General features: G+C 42.7%; 1 protein-coding gene across 1 annotated transcript in view; it reads left to right on the forward strand.

Moving 5' to 3' along the window:
- Positions 1-13670, forward strand: part of LOC146866022 (transmembrane channel-like protein 2-B) — a 704484-nt gene that overhangs the window by 208575 nt on the left and 482239 nt on the right. Inside the window, exon 6 of the mRNA XM_085633032.1 lies at positions 12243-12324. Coding sequence (XP_085489158.1) covers positions 12243-12324 — 82 coding nt within the window. The remainder of the gene's footprint in view (positions 1-12242; positions 12325-13670) is intronic.

The following is a 13670-nucleotide window of genomic DNA, read 5'->3' on the forward strand; positions in this document are numbered from 1 at the left end:
GGCACACGTGCAGTTTCAACAATCGTGTGCAAAGTCGTGATAGCATATGCAGCAGTCGTATCACCATTCGGAAGCTTGAAACACGAACCATCCACCCATAAGGTACCATCACACTCGGTCAGGGGAGTATCTTTAAGATCCACTCTCCCTTTTGTCTCTTCTTCTGTTCTGAACAGACAATCATGTTGCTCAATCTCATCTAGGTCTGCTGGAATTGGCAATAATGTAGCTGGATTCAACGTGTTGCCTCTCTTTATGTGTATATGATTTGCTAACAGTGTCAATTCATATCCTGACAATCGCGCACTAGTTAAGTGCTGTGTCTTGGTCCTGTTTAACAATGTGTCCACAGCATGTGGAACCATAACAATCAATGTATTATCCATCACTAGTCCAGCAGACTGTCGAATAGACATAGCTGCGGCGGCTGTCGCTCTCAGACAACTTGGCAATGCCCTCGCTACCGGGTCCAAGGTCGACGAAAAATATGCGCATGGACGCGGTCTGTCGCCAAAACGCTGTGTCAACACTGATAATGCGCAACCGTTCTTTTCGTGAACATACAATGTAAAAGGCTTACTGTAGTCGGGGGTACCCAACACAGGAGCTGAACATAATGCATCACGCAATTCCGAAAAACTTTTCTGACACTCTTCAGACCATGGGATAGGATTCGGTGTGTCTTTGCATGTTAATGCTAACAAAGGTTTTGCCAGTAAAGAGAAATTCGGTATCCAGTGCCTACAGTATGAAGTAATGCCCAAGAAAGCACGCACTTCTCTCTGTGTTCTTGGCACACTTAATTGTGCAATGGCTTGAATTCTCTCTGGGGTCAGTTTCCTTCCCTCCTTCGATAAGAAATGACCTAAGTAGGTCACTTCTTGTCGACAATATTGCATTTTTGAGAGGGACACTTTGTGATGAAAGGCAGACAAATGACGCAACAATGACAATTCTTTTCAGTATCCACGGCGATTAATAAATCGTCAACATACTGAATGAGGGTAGCACCACTAGGTAAAACAAGTGCATCAAGCTGCGCTTTTAAAGCCTGACTGTATATTGATGGACTTTCACAGTAGCCCTGTGGAGCGCTATTAAAGCGGAAGCTTCGACCTCCTAAACTAAAGCCAAAAATGTCTCTGCTCTCTTCTGCAATTGGGATGCTAATGAAGGCATTCTTTAGATCGATCACTGAGAACCATGCAGCGGAGGCTGAAATCATAGTTAACAAGGCAGTTATATCAGGGACAACTGGAAACTGTGGCACAACAATCTTATTTACCTCTCTAAGATCAATCACAAATCTGTAAACAGGTGGCTGTGAAGGGTCCGTTCATTTTAAGACAGGTAAAACCGGACTATTGCAAATGTTGCCTCTTGTTTCTTCAATTACATCCTTTTTAACCAAATCGCTGACAATTGCTAACAATGCTTTCTGACCTTCATTGGAGATCTTGTACTGGGGAATGCGTGGCAATCTGACATTGGCTTTTAAAGTTACCACGTATGGCGGTATTTCCAGGAGACCCACATCATTTGGACCAGTAGCCCAAAGGACATCCGGAACGGATGACAATTCATGTGGCATTGCATTCTTAGACAAATACATTGGGGAAATCACTTTCTTACCTAATGTAAGTTGTACTCCTGAGGGAGAACAATATAGTGTTGCATGCAATCTTTTTAACAAATCTAATCCTAGCAGATTTTCACCACATCCTGTCGTTAGGATGAGGAGTGCTTTTAGCTCACAAGGTCCAACAGAAAGTGGCATAGGACTAGAAATCGGGTTCCTAACTGGGGCGCCAGAAAAACCTACTGAAACATTCATTTCGACAGACAAAGGCGTGCCAGGGAGTTTTGAATGCATAATTGAACTCTTTGCAGCACCAGTATCCAGCAGAAAGGGCTCTGTTACACCAGCCGTAGTCACTTTAACATAAGGTCCACTCTGATCCACTGGCACTGAAACAACTCCCTCTCTCTGTCTACAGCTGTCCTAGTAATCATTACCTTCCACATTGTCGTCTTCTGCATAATAATCATTATTATAGTACTGAGCTGTATTACCGGTAGCATTGGCTTGCTGATCAAAGCTATTTATGGTATTTTGAGGCGGAAGAGGACGCGCGTTCTGGGGAGCATTTCCGCGCCCTCTACCTCTAGGAGCTTGTTGACCACCTCTACCTCTTGCGCCATACGCATTACTAGTACGCTGCATTAATTTAGGACAACTATACTTGAAATGACCTTCCTCTCTGCAATATGAACATTGATTGGGACCTACAGGAATACGTGGTTGATAATACCCATTCATTTGCCGGGTTTTCTGAAATTGTTGGGGTTGCTGATAGATACCTTGGGTTTGCCTATAATTATTCTGTCCTCCACGTGGCGGGTAAGCCTGCTGTAAAAGGACCTTCGTTTTCAGTTCTTTCGTTTTCTTATCTGTTCTATCTTTCTCATCTTTATCTCTATTTTCATAATACTGTGCAGTAGCCAGTATTTGCGCTGAAGAGGAAACAGCCCAAGAACTTTCTGAATCCTTTAATTTCTTACACAACTCGGGAAGTAGATTCTGCACAAATTTATCCACAAATAACCGTTGGCCACCTTCAGTGCTCATGTCTTGACCACTGTGGTCGATAAACGTTTCTTCAAACCTTGTAAAGAAATCGGACACTGTCTCATCTTTCTTTTGCTTGCATGCGGATAGTTTATCCCAATTTACGCGCATCGCGGGCATTAGAGTTTTCATGTAGGTAATAATTCTACCAGGGAGTTCTTCTACTAAAGGGTCAGGCTTCGCGCCACCAACTTGTCTAGTGTCTGCAGCAACGATATTAGCCCATGTGCCCCCTAGTTTTGCAACATGATCCGTATTACGAATGGATCCCCATAAAGGCTGTGGAACAACATTTCCGAATAACATATCTATGTCGGCCAGATTCATAACACACGATTCCGCAGTCTGTGATAACTCCTTATAATATCCTGTAGGGTTTTTACGGGGGTCAGGCAATGTCTGCTTAAGCGCTATTACTTCAGATCGTTTCCAAGGGACATGCACCCAAACACGCTGAAAATGTGCTAAGACAGGTGGATTAGCATTTGGATCAGCAGGTCTCCAAACTGGGGGAACCTCACGCATCGGATATTGGCGCGCTTTTACCTTTTTCCCCACAGGGAATTCCTGTTCGAACAATGATTGCTGACAATCGCCATTTCTGAAGGACAGTAAAGTCGCAACTGCTCTATCTACATCGGGACCCACAATTATACCTGTTCCAAAATCAAATCGCACGCGACACAATTCCTGCGGGATTGTGTTTGAACCATGATCCTCCAATTCCTCACAGAGGCATTCACACATTTTGTCAAAGACATATCTCTGTTTTGGGGCATCCCATTGGTCGAAAAACGTTAACAACTGATTCCACATTATAGAGTGAAGGGAAACCAATCCACCTACGCGCCAGATTATCTAACACCTCTTTCTCGTCAGGACCAGGCAGCTGACTACGTAATTTCTTACGTTATAAACCAGGAGTCACACTAGATGACCCAAAGAGAGGCGACATTAAACTAGTAACTACATTAGCTAGTCGTTGTCGTGCTGAAGGAGAAGTTGAGGTGAAAATGGGGGGATAGACAGAGGGAAGAAAAGCGGATTCAGATACAGGTACCTGGGTAGTGTAAGAAGGAGCGCCAGGGGAGGCAGCTGACATACTAGGCAAAGTCGGCGGAAGCGCAGGGGCAATAGGTAACACAACTGGCGGCCCTTGAGAGGGCTGCACTGCAGGGATAGGAGCCGGCTGAGGAGGAGCTGGCGGTTGTGGGAAGGCTTGCGGCATATTTACTGGAGGCTGCACATTTACAAGCTGTGGAGGCGCTGTGGCATTTTGCGCATACAGGGGTGGCGAACTTAGCAAATGGGACATTAGGGAATCTTTCTCTTTCTCTTTTGTTTCATCTTGCACAAGGGGTGACAAAACAGGGTAACATTTATCGATCCCTAGTTTGCGCTGTCTATGTAACTGCTCATTCATTTGTTCCTCCTCATTATCTTTAAACTGTACAGCTGCTGGCATCATTGACATACCTCTTTCTCTCTTATTCCTTTTTGCTAGCTTAATTTCCTTCTGTTTGGCTTCCTTTCCCCATAGGCGGAAAGAATCAAACATCGCCGGCCGGGCTTTCTTTTTAAACAATTTAACTTCCAAATTATCTAAGATGTCTGTATCGAAACTACCATTTTGGGGCCATTTTAAAACACCGTCCTTTCTGGTGTATCGGATTCATACTTCATTATATGCAATGGGGCCCACGCCATGTTTTACATAAAGCTCATAGGTTGGAGTTCCAATTGGAGGAACCGGACATGAATCCTCTAACTGGAAATCCCTTCCACAACCCAAACAAAACAATCTTCCAAATACACTAGAACCAGGCATCTTCGCTCACTAGTCTAGTTTCAAACTTCAAAGGATTATCGATTACGATAGTCTCGTGAATACACGAGTCCTCTGGCTTTGGGACTTGCAAGCTCCAAATCAAAATGATCCCGCAGGATACCAAAAATCCCGAAGGATACCAAACAAACTGGGAGACGCTCCACTTATACTTAACTGAATATCGATGATCGATGGCGTCACCAGAAGACTCTCTCGATTGTTTCGCTCTACCAAAATCGTCAAGGGTCCAAAACAGGGCGATTAATCAGGGCAGCAGTCCTTCGTAGCCGTCGGGACGCGGAGAACCTCGCAGAAAAGACTTTCGGACCACGTCGACATGCAGGGGTCGATGAAGTGGCGGCCTTCCTCCGGAATTTCCACACGAAGCTCCTCCCGAACCTCTGGCTTGGACTGGTACCGCTGAAATCGCCCAACGTTGGGCGCCAACTGAAGTACTGGGAATTTTAAGCCCAGCGGTGCAGGGGAACACACCCTAAGACTTCGGGTTCTTCCTGTTTCAGACCAACAGAAACACAGAGTCTTCTAGGTGAAGTCAAAGATCGATTTATTGGCTGCAGACCAATTACAGGTATCCGAGTAGTACAACACAATGTATGTTCTCAGGAGACTGCTTAAAATTACAGAAACGGGCTTCTCCTTAAATACAAAATATCATGCTTCAGGCACACATTCCTTGTTTTATGGTATGGTCATTCACATGTATCCATTACAAACGAAAAGGCAGAGTCATGATGACTATCCCATATTCCAGTTAAGCCAGCCCACAATTATTTACCCAGCGAGGCTCAGATCCCACATCAGATATCAACAGGCCCCAATAAACACGGGTATTTCCTGTTTGGAAAACAAGCCATAAAGCAGGAAGAATCAGGTGTGAAAGAGATTAGCCGGAGGCTCGTGTGGGATGAAAAGGCGTTATGGTGTGTCAAACCCTGATGCTAATCGCAGGTGGCCGTAGGACGGGGAGCTCGTGAGACCGGACTGACCTGGGGCAGCGGAGCCAAGCTGCACAGGTCACAGAGAAGTCAAACAGAAAGTATATGTGTTCTAAGGGCCCGTACTTGTTTGTAATGTGTAGCCTATGTGAGGGCAACCATAAGATGGCCACCGCTCTAAGATGGAACCCACGTAGTCAATGTAAAATATCGTATACACAGTGCATTTATAGCTAAAACGTTATACAAAGCACTTGTACATACCGCATCGACCATTCACGGTTCGCTAATACCGGAATAGACAGGGGTAGGGCCCTGTCTCCTACGCGGTCCCAAATTTCAAAGTACCACAAAAGTTTTACGACCGGGTACGAGTCGGACGGAGAAAACGCTCCGACCAACGGTTCGTACCCGGTTTTTACCGGATCGTAATCGGCACCCAAGTTTCTGAGAAAAGGTCTGGGTTTTATACCCATGGCAATATTTGACAAATTCAAAAGCATTTGTTAATTGCACAACTTTTGTTGTAAAAAACATTATTAAAAGCTTTCTTCTCAGACAAACCAGAGCAAGAAACAACAGACTCAGGTCTACGAAAACCCTCCACTGTCACTCTTAACTCAAGCATGGTTCCTAACGAACTTCTAACATTTGAACAAGCTGTTATTAAGGTGATAAATAGTAGCAGCAAACACAGGATTTCTCACAACCTTTCCAACTCAGAATCCTGACCCATAAAATCCCTGGCCAACGACACAAACATTACAATAAAGCAGGCAGACAAAGGAGGCGCAATTGTGATCATGTCCTTAAGTGACTACAAGGGAGAATGCCTCTGCCAGGTATCAGATCAACAATATTATAAACCAATAAATGAAGAGGTTTTTGTTGCACATGACTAGTATGGTTGATTCTGCTGAAGTCAAGGGTAGCTGTCCAAAAATGTGGCTGATTTCATAAGTAAACAAGATTTCAAGAATCCCCTACTTTTACACCCTCCCCGAAATTCACAAGTGGATCGTGCCGGGGGAGATCCATTTTATCTAGCATAGGTTCTCTACAAGATCCCCTCTCGAAGTTCTTCGGCCATTTCTTGAAACCTTGGGTCCAAACAACACTATCTTTTGTACAAGACACAAGATATATACTGAATCTAATTTAATAGATCATCAATGATAGACCATATATCAAACTCTTGGTCACCTTTGATGGGAAGGCTTTATATACTAATATTCCCCAAGCGGCCATCCTCGTGGTTACTTAAGACATTCTGTGGTCCAGTAATTGGACCTCATCCACTCCTATTAGTTTTATTATGGAGTGTGCAACATTGGCTCTCACAGAAAATATCTTTCAGTATGAGAACAAAGTATTCCACCAAACCCAGGGGACTTAGATGGGCAGTAGCTTTGCCCCTAGTCTGGCTTGCCTTTATATTTCGGATTTTGAAAGAGAGCACATCTTATGCTCCACCATTTTTTACCATTAGAATATTGTGTCATACTGTCAATATAAAGACAAACTCCTCATGTTCTGGAAGTGACACAAGGGCATGTGTACCCCCTTCATTAAATGGGTAAAAGACTGAACTCCTTTCTACACTTTATTGCCAATATCTCTGAAACAGAACTACCATTTTTGGATGTGATGATCTTTGATGGGAAATTACACACATAAACCTTTAAAAAACCCACTGACAGCCACAGCCTACACCTTTACAGGAGCCGCCAGCCCAGGGCCCTGCAGGATATTTTACCTTATGGGCCGTTTTTGAGACTACGTCGAAACTGCAGTGAGGTTAGTGATTACAAAGAAAAAAGCTAATGAGTTAGCAGGCTAATTGGCGAACCGCCAGTATTCTATCAAGTGTATAAAAACTGCAGAAAAACGAATACCCAACAACAACAGGGAGGCTCAATTAGAACCCAAATCTGATGTACTAATTTATGTTACGACCTTTACTCCTGAATCCAACACAATACAAAAAATCCTCAAGAAACATTTGAATATTCCGCAAACTGGAATCCTCACATAAGCCCCCAAAGATTTTCATACTAAAGAACAGCTAATCTGAAGGATATGCTTATCCACATGAGGCCCCCAAAATTCCCAGCCTCCTTGCAGAAGCCACTATGGAATTTTCCCCCTAGTGTGGAACATTACCCATGCAGACAATACAATGTATGTACCTTAAGTGAGGCTACTAATGTCATTCAGCTCAATGAAACTCCCATGTAGACACAAAAAAGCACACATATAGTAATTCACAGAATTGCATTTACATGAACATCTGCCCTTGTCAAACGAAATATATAGGGATGACAACAAGAGCGGTTAAAATGAGAACCACAGAGCATCGGAGTAATGTAAGGTGTAAGAAATCTTGCACCCTATTGAGTGCACATTTTCTCAAATCTGGCCACTCCCCAGATTACTTGAGATGGACTGTCCTTGAGATGCATCCCCTCATGAGACAGAAGGCCCTATTAACAGAAGAACAACATTGGATTTTCTATTTATCCAAACATAGGGAGGGCATGAACCATGACATCCCGTGGCTAATATTAACCAAATAACCACACTATAAGAAGATAAAAAATGACAACCATATATGGGGGTACACTAAATAGCATTTCAAGTGGAGAATAAGAATAATGTGACTTCCCCGGTACCCATTTCATAAAGCATTTTTACAACCATAGGTATTCCACAGGGTCTCCAGTTGGCTATATGAATGTGAGCATGTACACTGGGATTCTGAGTACAGGCGTAATCATGACATAACAACCGTCATTGGCCTTTGATCACGACTGGCCGTACCCTCTAGCAGATACACCAATGTGATCTAGTGGTTTGAGACCATTTTAAGTTAGTGCAGAAATACTGAACATAACAAACCTGGCACTTCAAATCTTCATATGTCCTCTAGCCTCCTCAACGCGGCCTTAAAAAATCCACTTCCTGTTTCTACTTTTAAAAAAAACAATTTCCTCATTTGCAGTTCAATTTATATTCAACCTCTACAGACAACTGCTGTTCCTCACCCCCACCCATCATGGCGGGTGAGGTAATTGTTCCATTCACTTAGCAGAGTCATGCATGGATGTAGGCATGCAGCGGCCACTTTGAAATAGACCACACCCTGACCCTGGCCTCCCTTCGAGGAAGCAGAGCTGGGGTAGATTTCACGGCGGACGCCGCACTGCTTCCAAGTAAGTAGGAAGCAGTTTTTTTAATTTCCCGCACTGGAGCCAGGGTAAGATGATTCCGTTTTTACTGAGACATTTTCCCATAATTGTTGTAGGACCCTAATAAGCGTTTCCCTCTGCCATCACCTCCAGCGGTCAGATTTTACTCATCTTAGGGTGAGTGTTGAAATGCTTCCTCAAGTCTATGTTGTTCCTAGAGACAAATTAACCCATGCACAATATTCTGGATGGTGGTGAAGTTGTGAGTCTTCTTTGTACCACATGGGGAATGCTGTTAAAAATGTATACATCTGTCACTGGATTTTTAATGAGGAGTTGGAAATCTAAATCTAAATGTATGTTTTATCTGTAGTGTTTATCCTTTTGTGTTCCAGGTTATTATCAAATTCAAGGTTCAGTTTTACTTTGTGACCTGATGTATGACTGATTACTTTAGCACAACTCACTGATTACTGAATCTAGTCATTATGTAGTGTAGGTCAGCTCTGTTAGGTCCTGAAAAATTGCCATTTGATCCATTTGGAGAGACACAGGTGAAAAACATGTTGACTTTATTTTAGCATCACTTGGCCTGCTTATTAGGACCATTGAGCCCTAGATGAGCACCACATCTTTTAATTAGGTTAGTGTGCTCAATCAATAAAAAATTATGACATTGAACATCACTATACCTATTTTAACTCACTTTTTCAACACCACTCTAGACACACTACAAACGCCCACACACCCCCACCTCATCATATGGCTATTAAGAGTTCTCCGGCAAAGAGCCCCCTCGTGGGTGTCCGTCGGGCATTGCAACGCCGGCCCTACGAGGGGCTAGCCCAATGATGATGCATGACACCCTTTTGGGAGTGTGAGGACACTTGCTCCTACTGGAGCTCACTTCCTGAACTGGAACACTGGTATATTCCTTTCTCTTAATCTTAAGAAACAGCACACCCCCATTTACCTATAAAATGCAGGTAGTCCACTTGCCCCAGGATGCCACAAACACCATCACATGTAAGGGTGGATAGTCTACTATTGAAGTCACCTTCTCAAATTACTACTGATTCCCCCTCTGAAATTACAAAGTGCATTGCTGCCTACTTAATCTAATCACTTCAAAAAGTATTATACTTGTTGTAGCAAAGAGACAGAAATCCAAGTTAGCAGGCCACCTTTCAGCTGGCCACTAATTGAGGAAATAGTCAGGGTGGCAAAACGAATAACCTCATCTATATATATATATATATTACCACTGACCCAGGTCTCCTGCAGACATACAATTTTAAATTCATTTATTGTAGTGGACCAAGAGGAATCTCTGAGCTTTCTAGCAAGAACGGCCACATTCTAGGACATTAACAAAATTTTGTGTGATAGCTGCAGGAGGGTTTAAAGTAGAGTGCATACTAGAGCCTGGTGAAGTGCAGTTTATTATATCAATGTGTACTGATAAATGAGACTTTGATGGGCCAGAGTTCAAGGTCAACAACGTAGAAGAATCCTCAGTACTCTAAATAGTGGAGTCATCATCTGCAGTTGGGAAACATCCACAGTCTCAACAACAACCAGCCTTTACAGCACAGTCACTAGCTGACTTGGACGTTACCACGCTTTACGTTAACCAGTAAGTCATTACGACGACTTGCTGTAGGGGGCGTGTTGTTAGACTGTTTTTGTGTTTTTCTAGTCTAACACCTTCCCTACTGTTGCGTGGACTGGATTTGGAATAGTAATTTATACTATTCCAAAGTCCAGCACTCCCTAAAGCAAGTCGTTGTAACGACTTGCGTGGTATAGTAACACTCTGCAATGTCGCAGTCGGGGTTGTAACTGCATTGTAAAGGCATATGGGGCGACATGCATGGGGGTTCTGACATATAACCTTTGCAGATACATTAACCTTGTGGACTGGGGAAATCATGGGAGGGAGCAAATCAAGGACAGCGGGCCTGGTACCTTCTGATCTCTCTATGGTTGAAAGTCAATCTACCTGCTCCACAGATTCAAGGGGGTAAACCTGCTGTGTGTCTCTAGTGGAGGTGATGCTTTCCCAGTCCATGAGAAGAGCATTATTAGGGATTGCACAGTTGATTGGTTTGTAAACATAGCCCCAAGGGGCCACTTTTATGGTACTGTCCACGATATCAGAGCAATTTTGTATATATAGCAAAAGAAAAGCAACCAATTATGTGTCCTTAAAATTGATAACAACAAAATCCCCTACCTCCTTTTTAGGACTATTTCTCACCGCAGCGACCCTCTGTACAGCAATAATATCATTGTACAATCTCCCAATTTCTGGTGTTTCCAAGTGATTTTCCCATCCAATGGCTAACTTTGTTTTTAAATTGGATAAACATCTTCAGTTTGCTATGAATGTAAAGCGTGAACATTTTTAGAACAATCCCAGGCGGAGTAGTTTCCCGAGGTAATTGCAGTGCCTTTGGATGTGATAGATTATCTGAATGCATTGTGTGGGAGGAACAGTTCAGAACTATAGTAGTGTGTGACTGAGATTGAGTATGCCTTAATTGTGGCCCTACTTGGGTATCTCTAGATGAAGGCATACCATTAGGGTGAGGAGCTTCCATAATGCTTATTGTGGAAGAATTAGTAGTTGTTTTGCTTAAGTGTCCCATCACCAGTATGGATTCACTGAGTCTGTGATTAGTTCCCAACTTTTCTGGACCACTCAAATATGACTTGTGAGAGTCTTGTTCTACTAGCTGCTTGAGAGAAACTTCTGTTGCCCTGAGTGAAGATAATACAGGCTCTAGGACTGATTTGAGCAACCTCTCAAAAATCTTGACAACGTTATTTACTATTTGATCATTATCAAGCACTTTGTCCAAAGTAGGACCCAACGTTCTTCCGCAACTGGGGGGAAAATCCTTAACTGATGGGCCAGCTCTTGACACAGTCTTCTCCTGGGCATACGCTGCTCACATCACATGCTTTGGTAGGCTGTAACTCCTAAAATGTGCCAGGTCGCTGGAAGAGTAGCTGGACCGCCGCCTGATGGATGAATGAGCCTGGGGCTGGTGGTCCTGGCTTTGATAGTTTCCAACAGAGAATTTCGTGACCCGCACTTAGGTAGGCTGTGGCACCTTAAATACGCCTGGTCACCTGAAGTGTATCTAGACCACCTGTTGGCAGATGAATGAGCCTGGGACATGTGGTCCTTGTCCGATAAAGCCCAACAGAGAATGTTTTGGCATTATAGAGGCCAAACTATTTTCCATCAGGCTGGAGCTGTGCTAAGGCTCATCCATAGAAGCTGTAGCTGCATGTTTGACAAAAGGAGATAGCATGAAGATAGCACATGCCACAGACATATATACACCACCTCTGTCCCTATGTTTGATGAAAGATAATGATCTTGTGGGCTCTTTATACTGTTTTCACAGCCAGTGCGCAATCAGTGGAAATGCATACTACATAGTGCATTTTAAGGAATCCAGACTTTAAGGTGTTTTAAGAACCTACGATTACTGACATTATTATTCAATTTCTGAAAGTTGCTATAGAGTCTTACAGCTCATCAATGCCTTAATTGTTGCATATAAACCATGGATGAACTCACACACTTAACTTTTTTCTATATGTGATTGAGTGTGTTTGTTTTTCAGAAATGGATTAAATTTAAAAGAGATTTTGACAATTTCAAAACTTCGTGCATCCCATGGGAAATGAAGATAAAGGAAGTTGAAAGTAAGTAAAAAAATCTTATATTGATTTCTTTTTATATTTTTGTGATACAGTATTATTTATATAACATAAATGTACTCCTCAGTGTATATCACAGATCATTTTCCTGGGCTGAAGTATGAATTGCAAACCTCAATTCTCTAATGCAAAATACAACTCAGCTCATAAAATTATTTATGACTATTTTCAAAAAGTAACCTGTAGTATTCCTTGAGTTTCTTTATGATTAATGCATCTTTAGCAAACCAATTTTCAAAACAAGTGACACATTTCTAAAAAGTTTTCATTTTTAAACATTTAACTGTTGTGTTTCACTTTAGATACCCGTATATAGGTCTATTGAATCATGTCCTTATATAGGCACAATTCGACTTGTCCTTATTTAGGCATTATATTCCAGTCCTTATTTAGGCATTGGCCATGCAGATCCAAATACAGGCATGGTCACCTACATCCGTCCATCCCACGTCACGAGTTCTTAGAAACCAGACCCTTAAGCCGTTAGATTTTCCCTGCTGGGATTATTGGTTTCTCCAAGAACTCATCTATTATGCATGAACTACTATTCCTTAGGGGTTCATTCATGACGTCTTCCTCTGCCCGACTTTACGTCAATGCTAGCATTCCTAGACACCTTCCAGGTATAAATATACCTTCACTTTGCCCTGGCAATTCACGGCACGGCACTGCTTGGCTATACGGCTCGCCACGGCAAGTCCTGAAGGAGTTCGAGTCCCCGCCTGATGCACTGAACAGACGCTGTCTTCCCTGCATGCAGAGATTCCAGCTTCCAGTGTTCCAAACTCCCCTTACAGGGTGTTAGAGTTTGCGATCTGAAAAGAGATTCTTACCTCTCTCATTCTAAGGTATGGAGCTGACTAGAACCTAAGGAAATTCTTGGCATCTCATATAAAATACTAACTTAAGCTCAGACTAACTATAGCTTAAATCAGCACCTACTTCCTACCTCGCACTACATTCAAGTTAAGTACACTGGGGTAGAATTATTTAGAAGCACCAGATGAGTATCCACTTTTAGCCTGTGTATTTATGTGTATGTATATAGATATAGGTCGTAGCTACAAGACAATGCTGTTGCAGTTTTACTTCTTCTTACTGCTGACGCTGTGCATATTATATCTTGCTTACTGTCTAATGATCGTGATAGCTCATATCTCTTACACGACAACTAAGACTGTTCAATTAATCCTTTTTTATTGAAAATGCCCGTCTTCCTATTTTCTGTGTAACTCTGAAGAAACTAAGCATGCATGATTGACTGAGTGAAACTGTTATCTATTGTTTTACACGATTCTGAGACACGTTCCGATTCTGAAAGGAAACAAAGT

The sequence above is a fragment of the Triturus cristatus genome, chromosome 2_1 (genome assembly GCF_964204655.1).
Source record: "Triturus cristatus chromosome 2_1, aTriCri1.1, whole genome shotgun sequence".
Taxonomy (NCBI): Eukaryota; Metazoa; Chordata; class Amphibia; order Caudata; family Salamandridae; genus Triturus; species Triturus cristatus.